General features: G+C 41.4%; 2 protein-coding genes across 5 annotated transcripts in view; both read left to right on the top strand.

Moving 5' to 3' along the window:
• Positions 1 to 787: 787 nt before the first annotated feature.
• cope (COPI coat complex subunit epsilon) lies at positions 788 to 12,250 on the top strand. 2 transcript variants are annotated; one of them, XM_061778392.1, is made up of 10 exons: positions 788 to 945; positions 1,117 to 1,179; positions 1,286 to 1,386; positions 1,674 to 1,826; positions 4,289 to 4,342; positions 5,158 to 5,239; positions 5,369 to 5,524; positions 6,878 to 6,946; positions 8,386 to 8,460; positions 11,433 to 12,250. In XM_061778392.1, exons 1-10 carry the CDS (start codon positions 844 to 846, stop codon positions 11,484 to 11,486), a joined length of 909 nt encoding a protein of 302 aa, XP_061634376.1. In that variant the 5' UTR covers positions 788 to 843; the 3' UTR covers positions 11,487 to 12,250. The 2 variants fall into 2 exon arrangements, with proteins under 2 accessions (XP_061634376.1, XP_061634377.1); XM_061778393.1 differs by having other exon boundaries at positions 802 to 939.
• A 147-nt stretch (positions 12,251 to 12,397) lies between these two features.
• The window catches only part of cers1 (ceramide synthase 1), a 42,403-nt gene continuing 34,893 nt past the window's right edge, over positions 12,398 to 19,907 (top strand). The window contains exons 1-2 of one of the 3 annotated variants that reach the window (XM_061778390.1): positions 12,398 to 12,522; positions 13,152 to 13,397. In XM_061778390.1, coding sequence (XP_061634374.1) covers positions 13,164 to 13,397 — 234 coding nt within the window. In that variant the 5' untranslated portion in view covers positions 12,398 to 12,522; positions 13,152 to 13,163. Of the gene's footprint in view, positions 13,398 to 19,907 lie in introns of all 3 variants that reach the window. The other 2 variants (XM_061778388.1, XM_061778391.1) reach the window with 2 other exon arrangements.

Below are 19,907 nucleotides of genomic sequence, written 5' to 3'. Positions count from 1 at the left end.
TCATAAAAACATGCTAAATAAGTTAATGATGACAGAAAAAACTAGTGTAATTGGCTGGCAACCAGTTCAGGCTGTATCCCGCCTCCTGACCGCAGTTAGCTGGGATAGGCTCCAGCATACCTGTGACCCAAGAGAGGATAAGCAGTGTTGAAAATGGATGGATGGGTACACAAAAAACAACAACACATTACCTCTTTTTTTTTGTCAGATTAGACAAACTGGTGATTTGTTGTTAGCAAACAAGGAATAGGCATTTTTTAAGGGGTGGATATTCTGGTGGATATTCCAAAATAGTTCCAGCAAAGCTCCTGAACCCTATGCTAACAGGTCAATGCGAGGCTGCAGGGGTGTGCGGGTGACCGGTTGAGAGTGCGCACGCGGGGGCATGGCAAATGATTGACACCACGTCGGGTACGCCTTCTGTCTCTGATAGGTTGTTCTTCCTCGAGTGTGGTGGTTTCTTCAAAAAAAAAAAAAAAACAATTGAAAACTCTCCCTTAAAAACAAATACAAATACAACAACAAAAACAAGCCACGCCCACATTGATGTCGTTAATCACCATCCAGGTAATGAATGGTATTAAAATTGATTTGGGCCGCCCTCTACTGGTTGGTCTCATTACTGAATAAAATTCAGCTGGAGAACATTAGGAAACATTTTTGTTGATGTAGTTGGTATTTATTTTTTTCTGACTATTGAAATTGAAATTGAAAACGTGAACAGTTGTTAAAATGTTCCGAGAATATGTTTTTATGCTTCGATCTCCATCTCCCACAACGCGCCATTCACGACAGGAGGTGACGTACTTGTGCGACGTGTCAGGAAGCACTGTTCTGTCCAACATGGCGGCGCAGCAGACTGATGTTGACGAACTGTTCGATGTGAAAAACGCTTTTTACATCGGCAATTATCAGCAATGTATCAACGAAGCCCAAAAGGTGAAGGTAGGTCAAGTTTTGTGAAGCGTTTAATAGCTTAAAGTAAGATCATTTGCTCCTTGCTTCCATTTCTGAACGTTACCAACTAAAACGCAACGAAACAGTGGCTAATAGGTCTATCATTTAATTAAAAAAAAAAAAAGATTAAACATACATGTGCCTTGATTTTATCTTAAGAATTCAACACCAGAAAAGGAGACTGAACGGGACACGTTCTTGTACAGAGCATACATTGCCCAGGTAAACAGCGCATTTATGTAATGAATTGACGCGCGAGTGTCAGTTTCGATAAATAGAATACAAAGCTTGGTCTTATTCACGTTTTATGTTGTGTATTATATTATAGAGAAAGTATGCAGTCGTCATGGATGACATCAAGGCCAACTCTTCTCCTGAGCTTCAAGCTGTCAGGATGTTTGCGGAGTATTTGTCAAGTGAAAACAAAAGGTAAAACAGTATGGCAAAGCTGTTTGTTCAACTGGAGGAGTTATATGCTACAAGTATGAAAGAAGTGTATAATTATTTAGTAATTTTTAAGGGTGTAATTTTATTACTCTAGCCATTCCCAACTGAACTGAAGTAGTTCTCTGCAAAAAGAGTAACATTCGTATTTTAAGAAATTTCACAGGTTAAAGGGAGAATATGCTGACAGATGTAGTGATAATTTCAATGGTTGAAGTACAGGATATGTTGAAAAATTAATTGCCATTCTCTACTGTTGTTTTCCTATGCAGGGATGCCATTGTGGAGGATCTTGACAAGAAAATGGCAAAGAGTGTGGATGCTGCCAACACCACGTTTCTCCTCATGGCAGCCTCCATCTACCACCATGCGATGGACACTGATGCTGCTCTCAGGACTCTTCATCAAGGAGAAAGCCTGGAGTGGTAAGTAGACTTTACACCGATTTTTATTGGCCTGATCGGTATCGGCCGATAATTAGCATTTTATGCTGATCGGCTTTAATGTCATAATTCGCCGACGTCATTGATGGGCTCCGCAAAAGACAGTTACTCCTCATCGCCATCGTGCACAGTATATTTGAATCCTCGTTCGGTCTCGAAGACAGCAAAAAGTTCACCTTCCCTTAAGTGTCTCTGTCATCTGAATCTACGCATTGCACATGGAGCAAGGCTGTGGAGTAGTGGAGAGAGCCAACACTGGTAAGCTTGTACCGGTCTGCGGGCGTTCCGTGAGCCCAATAGCAACTAATGACACAGCCGTCCAAGTCGCTCACTGTGTGATCCGCACGCCGTCTCACCACAACAATGATAATTTATCGAGTCTGGAAAAACTGTCGTGTCCATTTTATTTATTGAACGATAAGTCAATATTGTGATTATCGTAACAGGCCTAGTGATGGGCAGGTGAGGCCCCATGAACCACTGAGGCTTTCCTGCCCATTGCTTCAGGAAAAGGTTCATTCCTCGAGTCCTCATTGAAACACTAAATACCGCCATCTGGTGTTGAAATAGACATATGACAGCCATATTTGATATCTGCCTCACAGTTCTGAGGACCCGGGTTAAAATCCGGCCTCGCCTGTGTGGAGTTTGCATGTTCTCCCCCATGACTGCGTGGGTTTTCTTCGGGTACTCCGGTTTCCTCCCACATCTAAAAAAAATGCACGTTAGGTTAATTGAAAATTCTAAATTGCCTGTAGGTGTGAATTTAAGTGCACATGGTTGTTTGTTTATATGTACCCTGCGATTGGCTGGCAGTCAGTTCAGGATGTAACCCGGCTCTCGCCCAGAGTCAGCTGAGATAGGCTCCAGCACGCCCGCGACCCTAGTGAGGATAAGCGGTACGGAAAATGGATGGACAGATTCTATTTCATTGTCGTTGCACAAAGTACTGAGACAACGAAATATCATTTAGCATCTACACAGAAGTCCAAAGAGAGCAGAAAGTGTAAGATCTATGTATATGAATGGAAATGGAGTATGAGTAAATAGTATGAAATAAGATAATGCAACATTGACAAAACGTTGAATATGAGCAGCACATTTTAGCTGTAGGTATGTAATGCTAATATGGCATACAGTCCCTTCCAAATGTATTTGAACGGAAAGGTCAATTCCTTTGTTTTTGTTGTAGACTGACGGTGTGAATGTTAGTGCGAATGGTTGTCCGTGTCTATATGTGCCCTGCGACTGACTGGCAACCAGTTCAGGGTGTAGTCCGCCTTTTGCCTGAAGTCAGCTGGGATAGGCTCCAGCGTCCCGTGACCCTAACCAGGATAAGTGGTGTTGAAAATGTATGGATGGATGAACCCTTACTTGCAATAACTGCATCAAGCCTGCGATCCATTGACTTCACCAGACTGTTGCATTCTTCCCTTGAAATACTTTTCCAGGCCTTTACTGTAGCCTCTTTCAGTTCTTGTTTGTTTCTGGGGGGTTCTCCCTTCAGTCTCCTCTTCAGGAGGTAAAATACATGCTCTGTTTGGTTAAGGTCTGGTGATTGACTTGGCCATTCTTAACACCTTCCACTTTTCCCCCTGATTAAGTCCCTTGTGTTGGAGTGTGTTTTGTGTAATTGTCTTGTTGCATGATGAAGCTTCTGATTAGTTTGGATGCTTTTCTGCCATATTGCCATATTTTAAGCTATATACATTTCCCTAAAAGGCATTAAAACTGCTTTCCAATGATTTATAGATTGTGGTAATCAGGTAACAATTGGTGAAGATATGTCTGTTTAAAGCTTGGAAGCACCGTTTCAGCGTTAGCCTACCAGGAAGGATGTTTTGTTTCCACTGTATTACAGCTGCTTTTTGGTTCATACGTCTAATGATGTACATTTGAATTAAATCTGCAGCTAGAGAAAACCCCAAGCTTTCTGTTGATAGCATTACGTGGTTTTCCTTGTTTTGCGCGCCGCAGCAGCCGATTAGTGTTGTCAATTTCTCATCGTTGTCTTGACTTTTCTCATGTAGATTTTTTGTGCCCTCTCAAGAGCATTTTTTTCCCCAAGACATTAAGGTAAAAAATCACATCAAATGACACTGGGCAGTGGTGTTATTTTTATGGTGTTTGAATCATATCTGAAAATCTATCTTTTTCACATAGTAAACCATTTATGGGCTTTAGCTCAAAACACAGCCTTGCGACTTCCGATTGTTTTTGTCACATTTGTGCAAGGGCCACTCGCCTGGTGTGCAAGTGTGAGTCGCTGAGTTGACTTTGTTTTTGCCAGTTCAGTTGCGTTCAGTCCCATTGCCCAGTGTGCTGCAGGCCTAAAGCTTGCTTCTGTTGGCTATTTTATCAGTGATTCTTTTTAGTGCATCTCTTTTAATTTGGGGGGTTTAACCTAAGGATATCAAACTGATCTAATACAACTTATTTTTCAGCATGGCCATGACAATTCAGGTGCTGCTGAGTCTGGATCGTGTGGACCTGGCGAGGTAAGAAGTGAGCTATAAACAATAGACAATTTGATGTGAATGTTAAGTTTTATTTGATTAAAAAAAGGAAAATCTGTGTTTTATTTTTTATTTTTTACATGAATCCTGTCATTAAACCCACATTTTATTTGCTGAGTATACCCAGTGAAACTTCTAATGTTGAGCACAATCCATCTGACTCACTGTTAAACTGCCAATCTGGATTTCTAAATGATTTTTTAAAAATAGCATTTTACTATCCCCAACTGTCATACAAGTGTAAAAATAACCGCTGCCATTAGTAAAAAGGATATAACAGTATGAGTTTCAATGATTAAGGTGTGGCATAGTGACTCACCGATACGTATCGCACATTAATTGTCATGCAAGTGCAAAATGAAGTTAACCACTGTAAAAATAACCAAGTTTGTCTACAAGTAAGGACTCATAGTTAACGCTGGCGTCTGGCTGCTTTGAATGTGAGATTACTACTTAATTTCAGGTGTACATTCTTCTTCTCATGCTCTTCTGTTAACTGCAGAGCCCTTGTTCAGGCCGGTCCTTATTTTCGAGAAGAATGCAAAGTAACAAGCCAGAACAAAGCAAAACATTTGAGACCAAACGTGAGCTACACTGAGGTCTCACAATATTCTGTGCTGTCGACCGTGGTCCAGCTACGTGTTGCCAAAAAGCCAAAGAAGAAGCAAAGCACACATCCAAAATCATTCCTTTGATGCTTGAGGTGTACAAAATGCGGATGCCTTGCATGATGCATATGTCAGTGGTGCAAGCATGTTTTTGTGGCCTCTAATTATAACAAATGTGTTCTGTGACAGGAAGGAACTGAAGAAGATGCAGGAGCAAGATGAGGATGCTACGCTAACCCAGCTAGCCACTGCTTGGGTTAATTTGGCTGTGGTAAGCAGATCATTACTAAAATGCTTATTTTAACAGCCAAGATCTTCACTGATAATTGCCATTTCATTTTCTGAAAGCTTTTACACTTTTCTTTGCATACTTTTAATCACCCGCTGCTTATCGTCCCAGGGTGGAGAGAAGCTGCAAGACGCCTACTACATTTTCCAGGAGATGTCAGATAAGTACTCCTCGACGCTGCTGCTTCTCAATGGGCAGGCAGCCTGCTACATGGGTCAGAACAAGTGGGAGGAGGCCGAGGGAGTCCTACAGGAGGCACTCGACAAGGTTAGATGGAAATGTTAGGTTTGTGAGAATCTCACTAAACCAAATTATCCAGATAAACCTCACTTTCCGATAATTTCGCAATGAATGCGCCAGAGGTGCTGTGTGGCTACAGAGTTGAACCGAGGCAAAAAAAAAATCCCTTTCAACGATAATGCAGTTTTTTATTCACAATTTAAAACAATTACCTGGTGTCTTAATGACAGGTCTCCGACATTCTTCCTTCAAAATACACAAAAGGATAAAGAATTACAGCACACATAATATTCACTTTTTACCATCTAGTAGGGCTGGGCCAATATCGATATTGAAATTACAATTAATAAACAGAATTATTCATTGATTTCAAAACTTAGATGTTCAACTACCAAAATTCAACTTTAAATATACCGGTAACTTAAAAGAACAACCACAAAATAAATGAATAACAAGGAAAAATAATATATTAATATAATAGCATAATAATTTATTGTGCATTTTAGTTTTACAGTAAACTCAAACTAAACAGCTTAAAGCATGCTCTGGGAGGGCAGAATAACATACTGTAAATCACACTTACTGTAAGCAACACGGGGTGCCTTCAGGGTGCTTTTACAATGCAGGAACTTGCATACACAACCCGTTTCAAGGCACATTACTTGTTTTTACGATCATGAGAAGCCAAAATGGAAATCAAATGGAAATTTTGATTAATCGCCCAGCCCACGGACTGGTTCAAATCACTCTGTTTTTGGGGGGCAGCTCTGTCATTTGCAAATATCGATAAGAGTATAGCGTTAAGAGATCTAAAACATTTACACCACAAATGCTCATAATAATAAATATTTGCTTGGTCAGATTTTTTTATATACTCTACTGTATTAATTTGGCCCTCAGAGGACTTCTTAAATTTCCGCTGGTTGGGAAAAAAGATTCCCCACCCCTGCTTTAATGATGATGTTCATTGATGTTCAGAAAACTTTTACTAATCGCAATATCTGTTGGATCAGCAGAGGGCGCCAAAGCTTTTTTCATTTATTAATTGTTGGATAGGCAGGTTGACTTATGTGCATTGATGCACACTTGTGCTTGACATTTCATGTCAGGTTAACTTTGATTTTAAACCCTTTTATGAGACAATTGTTAATGAGTTCACGTAGTAAATGTGCTTTACGGTAATAAATAATACTCCAGGTTTATGATGCAATGACCGCCTGATCCTGGCGGTGGTAAAGTTATTACTCCAGTGATTAACCTTTTGCAGTGTTATGTCATACTAAAAAGGCCAAAATGCAGTGCAACTGATCAGTTTCCTTGTGTATTACAAATCTCATGTTGTGCTTTTTTCTTTCTTTCTTTGTTAATTCTCATTTACAGGACAGCAGCCACCCTGAGACGCTGATCAACCTGGTAGTGCTGACTCAGCACCTCGGGAAAGCCCCTGAGGTTAGACTTTGGCTCTTAAGCTGCGAGCCAGGAAATGCTTTTTTTACAGCCACACATTTTGTCATTTCCTACTGATGAACACAATCTCACCTACTCTCACTGGGATCCCTTCATTTTGGTGACTACATGATGTAGTTCTCAACCAAAGGCATTTAGCTGTGCTTTTTTTCGTGATTGCATTTTTTTATCCTACCATGAAAGACATCTTTTAATCATATCTTTGTTTTTACTGCTGCACCTGTGCTTTGCATTGCACTCTTACAAACATCGATAAGATAAAGACTTGATAGGAGTGTAACCGAGTGCTGACCATTGAATCCAAGCCATCACTATTCTGAGATAACATCTGATAACATCTTTTACAAGGTTAAAACTTCGTGCAACACTTACCGGACACTTGATTAGGTATTTGGTATTCTGCCTGTTTTAATTGGCACTGTTGGTGTGTGCGTTTACTTTGTTGACTTAAGAAGTTAAATTAGGTAACCCAAATACTTGAAACAGCTTTCAGCATGATGCAGTGCAGCTCTTTATTATTTTGAATTACAGCCACAATAATAAATAAACAGTGTTAAATTAATTAGCCCTCAGACTATGGTAATTAAAACTGATCTTTGTACAGAATGCTCTTGTATTCAATCAGCTCATGCAGGTGTGCCTAATGTTGAGGCCAGTGTGAGTGTTTGTTAGGGGATGGTTAGTCTCTTTCTGAGCTAGGGTTGAACCTCTAAAGCCGAACATAATCCATTCCTTGACACGGGCTGACTTCAAAGTTCTTGTAATTTCAAAACATAGGAATTCACATAGGAGCAATGTAAAGTGAATTAATTTGTTCCAGGTTCAAATGGTCGTTCCAAAATCTTCATAAACTGTACAGAGATTAAAGTGAATTAATTTGTTCCAGGTTCAAACGGTCATTCTAAAACCTTTATAAACTGTACAAACTGTTAATTAACCTTTATTCCCTCCTAACTTTCGTGTCGGTAGAACAAGTGCACCATTTTATAATAAAACAGAAACAAAGAAAGACTACTTACCCTTTGAAGACACCCAACAAACATAATGCAAAGGGATAAAGTACTTCACAAACTTGTGAAGTACAGTATATTATACTGTATGTATATCTTTTATTTGCTTCTATACAAAATGCACACACTTAGGAATTGAAACCCATTGATGCTTCCTGAGCTGAAGTCTCACATTTGCTGATGTTTCGTGATTTCATGCGGGATGATGGTTTGAGCTTCAAAGTTTTTTTTGGTTTTGAGGCATACATCTCCAGAGCATTTTGGTTACACTCCAAAATATACCACATTTAGGGTGTTTGACCGCAAGTTGTTCCACTATATTTCTGTTGTCCAATAATCAAACCTGAGTTGAAACTATTTTGAGTCGTTTTCGTTCCATTTTCTCTTCAATTTTATCCAATCTGTCCACAGGTGACCAATCGCTACCTCTCTCAACTCAAAGATGCACACCGGGCCCATCCATTCCTCAAAGATTATTTTTCCAAGGTAACCTACTTGTCTTAATGCTCTGCCTTATGTCAACATGACTGAAGATATTTGTAATTACTTGCTTGAATTACTGCCTTGGATTAGCAATACCGTATTTTCACGACCATAAGGCGCACCGCATTAAAAGGCGCAGTCTCAGTTATGGGGTCTATTTCTGTATTTAACACATGCATAGCGCACCGTGTTATTGGGCGCAGGCATGGTGAAACATATGCTAGCTTAAAACATAGGGTAGCATGCAGCGGGAGCAAAACTGAGTTTGGTTGTACTTTATTGAAGTATTTAACAATGTACTCACGTTATTTTTTTCATCAATCCTCATGCACCAGGGGCAATCACCATTTACTTCTCAGTTTTGTAGAAAAAAATAATGATTTAATGTGATCCTAATTTCTATCAAAATATGGTATTTTCAAAGCGATATGTTAATCTTCAATACTTGATTGGTAAATCCCTTTGCTTTAATCACTGACTTGATGCGCCATGGCATTGACAAACATCTTGAATCTTTAATATTGTTCATATTAGGCACTAATAGCAATGGCAAAAACAGTCTTGACTACATTCCATATGTAAATATAATGTATAATAATATAATATAGGCAGCACGGTATCCGACTTGTTAGCACATCTTCCTCACAGTTCTGAGGACGCGGGTTCAATTCTGGCCTTGGAATTTGCATGTTCTCTCCGTGCCTGCGTGGGTTTTCTCCGGGTACCCCGATTTCCTCCCATATCCCCAAAAACATGCATGGTAGGTTGATTGAAGACTCTAAATTGTCCGTAGGTATAAATGTGAATGTGAGTGTGAATAGTTGTTTGTTTATATGTGCCCTGCGATTGGCTGGCAACCATTTCAGGGTCTACCCCGCCTCCTGCCCGCAGTTAGCTGGGATTGGGTCCAGCATGCACGGAAAATTAATGAAAAAACAATAACCAATCCGATCACAAGATGGAGCAATGTGTCTATTGAAATTAGTTGTTCATTTACTGTATATAGTTGTGTACTATATACTGAGTATCTTCAAAGGTATTCTCTATTCAGGTCATTCTGATCAGTCAGGTCAGACTAACATGGCAAAATGACAGAAATAATGGATGCTAACTTACTGTAATTAAATTACTTTATAATTACTTCACCCACACAGAAACTTGAGAGAATGATTCGACAGAACGGCAGCATGTTTACGCACAACCGTTAGTGCTAGCACTAGCTTGCTAGTCCACTGAACATTTTGTTGCCTGCTTGCGAGCCGTATCGTATTAAAAGTACGTGAACATACCTCAAGCAATCCTTGAATGAAAGTCCTCTCCCAAGCACCGGTGAACACCAGCATACGTTTTTCCCCATTTTGTTTTTATAATACACACGAGGTGATCCATTGTTGTTGTCGTTGCCATGGTAACGAGTGTATCCGGTTACGTTTGAGTGGACAAGATAAAGCCCAGTGATCGTAAAAGATGGAATATTTTATTGCAGTAGTCTGACATAGTTCAATCGTGAAAGACCAAATTTGTGTTGTAGTCTGATCCAGGCCTTACTAGTCTGTCTCAGACGTGTTGTCTGTCCCACACAGACATTTATTTATTTTTAAAAATACTTTTATTGGCGGTCAGATATTTACAGTACTACAGCAAAAGACACACGACAAGGCTGCAAATAAGCTACATTTTGGATTCAAGTATACTGTATACGATGGCGACGCGGAGTAAATGTCTTTTGCACAGCCGATCAATGACGTCATTGATTGGATCGGCGAATTAGGACATTAAAGCCGATCAGCATAAAATACTAATTATCGGCCGATACCGATCAAGCTGATCAGATCGGTGTAAAGTCTAAATAATAATATCATTATATGTAAAAGCAAGTTGCATTTAGATTTAATTCATGAGTAATTTGTTGTTATACATGTACAAAGTAGAACCTTACACATCATCAGTCTGGATGCTGCAGGCTGGACAAGAGTTGGGGATACATGTTCAAAAAGCTTTGCTGCATATCTTTGCTTGCCATTAGCTGGCAAGAAACTTGCATACTGTGATAAGTCGCCATGAAAACTAGGTGATGATGCGTCTTTCTTACATTAATTACTTATTGTCTTCCTGTATTGATAACAATACATTCATAAATGTTGCTTGTTACCCGCCATGGAGGCGCTCAGGTGAGGATTAGGTAGTACAACAGTGCGAACTCCCGGACTTTAAAAAAAAAAAAAAAAAAATAAAATAAAAATTCTCCTCAGACCTTCCGCTCTGCTCGCTATCTAGCCGCAGATCGTACTGTGCTGGCTGGTACAGCACAAGTGAGCATTCCCATATTCCTTTCTGAACTCCATGACCAGACGTGCATGAGCCATTTTTATCCTGAGACAGATACGATGCTGTCGTCAATAAGTTTTATCGTGATTAAGTCCAAATGTATGCCTTCTGCTGATTATACTGTGCACCCCTACTTGTGTGTAATTTTATTGTGGTGAATTACTTGTGAGACATTTATATAAACACTCAACACAACCACTCACTCCTCTATGTCTAGTAACAGCGTGAGCTTCCCAGTTGTCGTTGTCTTTCATGTCACAATCACAGAGTCACTGGTTAGAGGTTTTCTGAGCTGATCGAGGAGGAAAAAGCACTCTTCACACACCCAGAATAATTGCTTAGGTTAATCTTTCATAGACATTTGACAGTTGGGCCTTTGCTGACTTAAACCACACAGGATGGAAAATGCTCAAATTTGGCCCAATTGTCTGTATTTGTGTACCTTGCTTAACCTGGCCATTTGTTGTTGTGGAATTGCTGCAGGCCCTTCCAAAGAGTACTCTTGGTCTTTGGCCTTTGTCACGCATGTAATTGCACAATGGCACAGATATACATAAACACTTGATTATCCGCACATTACCAAACAAATCATGCTATGCACAACTGTTGCTTGACTTTCTTCTTTTCTTGTTTTTTACCCCCTGCAGGAGAATGACTTTGACAGGCTAGCGATGCAGTATGCTCCCACCGCCACCGCATAATGGCCCTCAAGTTAACCTTATACTTTTCCTCCTGTCTTTAATGTGCATACCTGGATTTATTTTATTTTATATGAAGACAATGTGTTGAAATGAAACGTACACCACCAGATGAAAGGAAACTCTATTCTGTATTCGTTCTATATACGTCTACTGGTGAGCCAATGTGTCAGAAATTCTTGCAAATACAATAAGGTTCACTGTCAAAGAGGTATTAATTTAACAAAATGTTTATTGTTATAGTTGTGTTTGCAGTGGTTTTGAGGGGAAAATATAACTTTGGGCCCCTCCACATCAATGTAGCTCCCAAGATTATTTGAGCCAAGCTCACATATATTACAAAAAACCTCATTACACATCACCAAACAAAAATGTGGATATGGATAAGTTAGTTTACATCTACTGGAATAGCATGTAATTGTTGTGCCTGTTCCTACATCTTGCTGGCATAGATAAGTGAAATTGGATATATATATATATATATATATTTTTTTTTTTTACAGCCCACCTGATCTCTCACCAAACTGCTCTCAGTAAGACGCTGTACTGTTCTACACCACTGCAAACCACATCCACATCAATACATATTGTTAAGCTACTGTATACCACACAGAAGTGGCCTGCAAAAGGGCATTTTCGGATGCCGTTAGATTATGCTGGTGGACCCAATATGGCCACTTGTGTGAATCATCATGCACATTTCTCCTGTAATTAAACTGCGTTTGACGTAACATTCCTTTGACGTTCTAATAAAAGCTCAACTTGTACATGGGTGTGTGTGTTTTTGTTGTTGGGTCGGTGAAGCAAACGTAAAGCGGCACTTTGCTTTAATTTTTCACTTATATGAGGGCGTGTTGCAGTGTGTTGCGCCTTGTCTAATCTGCAAAGGTTTCAAACCGACGATTCAGCGTGTAGATTGCGGTCCCCACTTACGTCACGTACCTCTGCCTCCGTTTTTTTTGTTTGCATAAGCGTCGCTGTCTCCTTTCTAGCGTCCCACTTGAGCCCTGGGCGCGCTTTTAAGATCGACCATCGACGGGTAATTTGTCGCTTCGTGTGGCATTATTTGTCTTTTAAACTGAAAGATGCGTTATATAAACAAAGTAACGGTCAAGGGATGAGACGCGACGTAGCTGCCCCGTAATGGCACAATAGTCGCGTGCTGTCTGTCGACCGCAACGCCGCGCTTTATGGACCCTATTTGGAATTAATTCCGCGATCGGGAGTCTGTTATAGTGACTTAGCCGGCTTGAGAGCCACTGCCAATGCCCGTCTTTTTCCTCTGGAGTGATTTGAAGTTAGCTCGCCAGCCTAGCAACAACACGCCGCGCTTCTGCCGGTGCGCAGCGGGATGATGATGATGATGATGATGATGAGAGATGGTGTGGCCCGTGGCTCCCGTTAATTGTCTTTCACATGGTTACATTTTTGCTATGATTGTGGCTGGGCGAAGAATGAGCGGTCCCACACCGTAAAAATACGGACAGCAAAGAATAAGGCTACCCGACCGAGACAGCGGGGTGTCGGATCAAGCTTTTCTGTTTAAATCAGCTAGCAAGCTTGTTAGCGGATTAGCCACACGGCCAGGTTTCGGAGTATATCCCCCATTCCGACCGCTTTTTATTTTTATTATTATTTGTTTTCCTGCCTTTTTTTCCCTTCTCGAAGCGCCCCGTTGCGATGGGCGCTCATACCGGGGACGTGGAGCCCATGCCGGGATACTTGGAGCTCATCAACCGAGCCTCCAGCGTCATGCTGAAATCTTGGAGAGACTGCAGCCAGTGCGGTGTGGAGCTCACCACACGGACACTCCTGGATCACGCGTACGTCACCTGGACCGAGATAGCCCTGTTCCTCTTTTGCGCATTTTTGTGGACGCAGATCAGGCGGGGGTTGACAGAAAGTCTGTTCAAGGTGGGTGACACACATGCACAAGTTAACATTTCCTCAAATCCTTTATTGTGGCATCAATTGCTCCCCAAAGGCACAACAGGTGTAAGTAGCGGGGAGGGCATTTTTTTCATTTTCACCTTAAGCTACATGAGTCTGGTACGGTGCGTAGTTCGCACTTTACAGAAACATGTACGCCATAAATTGTTTGTATGTGACTGCGATTGGCTGGCGACCAGTCCTGGGTATATCCCACCTCTCACCCAAAGTCAGCTCCCTCAGCCGGGATGGGATCCAGCTCGCTCCTAAGTCGAATGAGCACAAGCACTATTCAATATTAATTGGATGGAGAGATGGTGACGGTGTACCTAATGAAGTGTCCATTCTCCATTGAGTGTATGAGTAGCTGGTTACAGTATATGGCCATAATCAAAGACTTATAGTGCCATATATGTCATATTGTGTTGAGGTCTGGGGAAATGTACAAACGCCAATTCCAAGTTGTGTAATACGTAAACAAAAACAGAATACAATGATTTGCAAATCCTTTTCAACCTATATTCAATTGAATACACTACAAAAACGATATTTAATGTTTAAACTGATTAAATGTATTGTTTTTGTTCAAATATTCACTCATTTTGAATTTGATGCCTGCAACACGTTCCAAAAAAGCTTTGACAGCGGCATGTTTACCACTGTGTTACATCACCTTACCTTTTAACAACACTCAATAAGTGTTTGGGAACTGAGGGCACTAATTTTTGAAGCTTTGTTTGTGGAATTCTTTCCCATTCTTTCTTGATGTAAAACTTAAGTTGCTCTACAGTCCAGGGTCTCTCCGCTGTTGTATTTTTCGCTTCATTATGCGCCACACATTTTCAATAGGCCAGTTTAGAAGAAGAATCATCTTTTATCGTCATGAACATGCACGCATGCACACGAAATTTGTGTGCATTTAACCCATCACAGTGAACACATACACGTTAGTGGAACACACTGGAGGAGGGGGCATCTGAAGCGCCCGGGGAGCATTTTGGGGTATCAGTGTCATGCTCAAGGACACCACAGCCGTGAGTCTGGGGGATGTTGGCAGATGGTCCAGTCGGGGTCTTGAACCTAGGTCCCCCACAGTGGCAGGCGATGATCTTAACCATTGGGCCACGGCTCACACTCTTTTATTACGAAGCCACGCTTTTGTAAAGTGTAGAATGTGGCTTGGCATTGCTGAAATAAGCTAGAACATCTTGAAAAAGACCTCGCTTGGCTGTATGTGCCTTTCAGCATTAATGGTCTCTTCACATGGTCCCTTTTGGTTGTTGGGCCGTGGAGAGATGGGGTGCCCAAATGCTGTCCGGGGGTGGGGGAGTTTTGCATGGCGGTGTCGAAGGATGGGGGTGGTCCGGTACCCCTGCTCCTCCCTTTGGGATTGGTCGAGGCGCTTCGGTTGGGCTGGGGGACCGGCCTGGGTCCTGGGGAATGGGTGGCGTCCACCTGGCTGGATCCCCCACGGGATGGGCTCATTGACTTGGCGCCCCCCCTTGCGGGCGGGGGGGGGGGGGGGGGGTGCAAGTCCACCCTTCCTCGACGTGCCGGCACAGCAACTCCGTACACCAGTTGACTGACATGCATATGATATGGTGTTCAGTCACTCATAAGTTCCATAGACATGCTGGAACAACTAACAATAACACAGGTTGTATTACGATATCAACTCACAGATTCTTAGAGGTGTTCAGACACTATAAAAGCATCCCCCCCCGTCCACAAATAAGAACACAATTTGACTTTGTAATCAGAATCAGAATCATATTTATTTGCCAAGTATGTCCAAAACACACAAGGAATTTGTCTCCGGTAGTTGGAGCCGCTCTAGTACAACAGACAGTCAATTTACAGAACACTTTGGAGACATAAAGACATTGACAAAAAACAACAACTAACAACAATTGTGCAAAAAGATGCAGAGTCCTCTAGCACTTAGAGCAGTTCGAATGGCTAATATCGCAATAGTCCGGTGCAATGACCATTGTGCAAAGGGCACTGAGACTTCAAGGAGTGTATGCGGTTTAAAGTGACGAGTAGTGCGATAATCTGGGACAATGGTTGTGGAAATGTTACAGATACTCCTCAATCAGTGTGCAAATGGAGCAGATGCTACTCTGGCATGAGTGGCCACTATATGCAAATAGTGCAGCACGGCGAGACAACTACAGTGAGTGCACGAGTAATACATAATTGGCCCCACAGAAATGTGACAACGAACTCAAGTCAAAAAAAATTGCCAGCTTGTTGTAATGGAATTGTAAGTTAGCTGTTTAAGAAGTTGATTGCAAGAGGGAAGAAGCTGTTGGAATGTCTACTAGTTCTAGTTTGCAATGATCGGTAGCGCCTACCTGAGGGAAGGAGCTGGAAGAGCCGGTGACCAGGGTGGGGAGGGTCCGAGAGGATTTTGCACGCCCTTGTCTTAGTTCTGGCAGCGTGCAAGTCCTCAAGGGTGGGTAGGGGGGTACCGACAATCCTTTCAGCAGTTTTGATTGTCCGTTGCAGTCGGAGTTTGTCCTTTTTTGTAGCAGCACCAAACCAGACTGTGATGGAAGAACACAGGACTGATTCGATGACCGCTGTGTAGAACTGTCTCAGCAGCTCCGGTGGCAGCCCGTGCTTTCTCAGAAGCCGCAGGAAGTACATCCTCTGCTGGGCCTTTTTGAGGACGGAGTTGATGTTGGTCGCCCACTTCAGGTCCTGGGAGATTGTAATGTTACTTGTAGTCAAATATCTAGACTGTCTTAATTGTTTTTCTGTTGTGGTTGGCGCCCCTATTCCCCTTCGGTTTATCCCCTAGAGCCCTTTAATGTCCAGCTGCATTTTCAATAACCACGAGAATGATTAAAAAAATAAAAGATAAGCAGGAATTATTTCAAACTCCCCTGTTGCACAGCAAAACTGTTCAGCACAAAAGGCATACAGATCCACCACATTCTGCATGGCCAAGCAGCTGAACAGGACAGGTTGAAAAAAACAACAACTTTCGGTTGCGCAATTGGTAAGCACATCATGTTGAGGGGATTGGCTATTGTTTGCCGTAGATTTTCTTGCTTGTCTGAACCTTGTGGTTGAACCTTAGCCCCCTCATTTACATTCCGATTAACTTGTGATTCAGTTAGTACAGGTACTGTATGTCTCTGATCTTCATTTCAATGAAATCATGTGTCTCTTTATTACTTGTACTTTCTGGGATTAATTCTAAGTCTTTACCTTTGGATATGGCATTTTCTGATTCTGTCATTTTAAGTGACTTTGGATAGGTGATCAGAAATGAGATCTCTCTGGTTTGCAATGATTCCATCACACTGTTTAAATATTCTAAATCTGATATGCTCTGACATCAAAGTTCATTACAATAAATACATCACAAGAGGCGGCACGGTGGTCGACTGGTTAGAGCGTCTGCCTCACAGTTCTGAGGAGCGGGGTTTGATTCCCGGCCCCACCTGTGTGGAGTTTGCATGTTCTCCCCGTGCCTGCGTGGGTTTTCCGGGCATTCCGGTTTCCTCCCACATCCGAAAAACATGCATGCTAGGTTGATTGAAGACTCTAAATTGCCCGTAGGTGTGAATGTGAGTGCGAATGGTTGCTTGTTTCTATGTGCTCTGCGATTGACTGCCGACCAGACCAGTTCAGGGTGTACCCCGCCTCCTGCCCGTTGATAGCTGAGATAGGCTCCACCACTCCCACGACCCTTGTGAGGATAAGCGGCTCAGACAATGGATGGATGGACATCACATGCAGGTTGAGCGTTCTTTTCATTGACGTAGATCTTGTGTTGAGGAGGTAGATCTCGAGGTGTCGACTTGACTTTCAATCGATGATTCTTCTCCTAGATCACAATTTTGACTGTAGCTGTCCCTCAGTTCAAGACAGGTCCTTCACTTTATTTGCATATTGGTTTCATCCGAGACCAAATGCAGTCATCAAACACCGTGAAAAGTAACTACAATTGAACACTACCAGTTCCAAGATGAAGACAAATTACACTTGAAGCTGTTTTTTTTTGACAAAGAAATTACCTTGTAATTAGGGGACTAATATAGCAATAATACTGCTACTACTACTAATACTACTACTACTATTAATAATAATAATACATTTTATTTGTAAGTGTCTATCATGGCCCTCAAGGTCACCATACATCAATAAAACAACATTAAAACAGTATTATACAGAAGAAATAAAACAAATAGATACAAAAATATAGGGCAGTCCACTTAGTGAGGCAATATAGAACAGGTGGGTTTTGACTTTGGATTTAAAAGTGGTGAAAGAGACTGAGTTGGGGAGGTCTGGTGGCAAAGAGTTCCAGAGCTGGGGAGCGGAGCGGCTGAACATAAGATTCAAGAGCTTAGTGGCTAAACATAAGATTGAAGATCTTAGCTTTGTTTCTTCTTTCTATTCTACAAATGAGTTGCTAATGTTAGCAGAAATGGAACTAAACCAAATGAAGAGTGAATGAAAATAATGTGATCTCTTACTTTACCCACAAATTGACTCAGTGGGAAATCTGGGCCTGTTTAATTGAACACAAAGCTATACTGTTGCATGATGACAACAGGCTCATACGCAGGTTTATTATACCTGCTCCCATGTAGTGGAAGAGCATTTAATTGTTCTGCCTGTTACTATACTTAGCTGGCATAGATAGAGGTACAAATATATACAGTGGTGTCTTGAGATATGAGTGACCCGATTTAACAAGTCTTTTGAGATACGAGCCAATCGGACAATTCTTTTGCTGACTTGCGAGCACAAACTTGAGATATGAGCGCTGAATGGTGGCCTGTGAATCAACATACTTCACAACAAGCGGCAGATTGGCAGATATAATTACCGCATATTCTTCAAAAAAAAGAGGCTTCAAGCTGTTTGTTGCCACTCTCAGCAGGAGGTTCCTGTCAAAGTAAACAAAAAACAAAAATAATTACACCACATCAAACCACATAACCTCTGCTACCTTAATGCTAACATAAAATGAGAAACTCCTTAGACACACAGCCTAACTATTAGCATCTATGTGGCGGTGACCCTTTAAGCAACGGATATCTGAACACAGTTATCAGCATCATATTACAAACACATGTATGTCTGCCATTTTGAGCTCATACTTGTGTTGCACTTGTATCTCATGTTGTGGCCAGCCAGTATTGGTTTAAATCCAGATCACAAATGTACTTATGCGAAAGTAAAAACAATGCTGTTCACTACTATTGGAGGGATTTAATTAGTGATGGGCCTCATGACGTTTTAAATCAATTGACAAAACATGGAGTTAGGTATTTGGCTGCAACCAGCAGAGGCGCTGTTGATATAATCTTGTTTGCAGTCGAACGAAGAGTAACATAATGTTAGCTATGGGAAGTTGAGGAAGTTTTATCCAGAGGAGGGGTACTAGGACCTTCAGCTGGGACTTACTTAATCCACCCCTTAAAACCACCATCACAACACAATCATAGGAACTATCACTACGATACAAAAATGCAATATAACAGCATGCGACTGTGCCACTGCCGCATACATCATCAGGAGCAGTTCAGAATCTATATTTATTTAATCCCATGACAAAAACATAAAAGATTAAACTATGCTCACCAGAGATACTGATTATGAAATGTCTTAAGTGTGTGTAGAATGTTACGTATGTGATTTGCTAGTTGCTGTGATCAATCAGAGGTTGAAAAAATGCTTCGTGGCTGTGCGTTTATTAGTTTAGATTAGACTAATTTAACTAAAATTAAGATGAAAATTAAGACACCTAGATAGGAAACACAAATATAACTTTAATACATTTTTCACAAATTTGCCATTCACAATAATTGTTTTCACCGACAGTACTTGACTCAAAATGTAGCCACTTGCAAATACGATGGTAGTACACTGGCCATAATCTACAACTACATTGTGCGCGACTATAACGTGACGTAACATATTCAGGGTGTTTGTTAAGCACTGTGAGATGTGTCTCAGCTTGGCAATGAACTCTTTCCTGCCATTAACAGGCAGCTACTGTACATGCCTATAGTACTGTAATGCCTTCGGAAGTGGTCAAGGAAGGGAGTCGCTAATGCACTTTCAGTTGCTTTATTGAACTCACAGCAACACATGAACATCACAAACGTACGACCTGCTGACGGATACAGCTCATGCCAATAACATCTTCCCAGACTGACTTTTCCTTTCACTTACGTCACACTAATCACCCGCCCTCTTCAAGGCATACACACATCAAACTGGCAGGTCTGGCATTGAATGAGTTAAATAACCGGATCCCCGAGGCAGAGAAGATTCCACAAGCATTTGTTGTATTCGAACATCTTGAAACATTTGTGTATTCCTTCAGTCCAAGTTAAACACGTGGCTTTCTCCGTGTAGGTACAAAATCTCAATGAGCTGTGATTCGTGCAGATGTGGCTGAGCTGTCTTTGGAACAGAATTAATGATGTCACATACAGTCTGTGCAAACACACCTAATTGGGGTTG

This window comes from Phyllopteryx taeniolatus, chromosome 7, assembly GCF_024500385.1.
Source record: "Phyllopteryx taeniolatus isolate TA_2022b chromosome 7, UOR_Ptae_1.2, whole genome shotgun sequence".
NCBI classification, from domain to species: domain Eukaryota; kingdom Metazoa; phylum Chordata; class Actinopteri; order Syngnathiformes; family Syngnathidae; genus Phyllopteryx; species Phyllopteryx taeniolatus.
The sequence above is the reverse complement of the archived record's forward strand: the minus strand, read 5'-3'. Positions and strand labels throughout refer to the sequence as shown.

Coding starts and splice junctions, on each gene's coding strand:
- cope (XM_061778392.1), top strand. CDS start 844: ATGGCGGCGCAGCAGACTGATGTTGACGAACTGTTCGATGTGAAAAAC. Junction 1,387..1,673: donor TTGTCAAGTGAAAACAAAAG/GTAAAACAGTAT, acceptor TTTCCTATGCAG/GGATGCCATTGTGGAGGATC. Junction 1,827..4,288: donor CAAGGAGAAAGCCTGGAGTG/GTAAGTAGACTT, acceptor CTTATTTTTCAG/CATGGCCATGACAATTCAGG.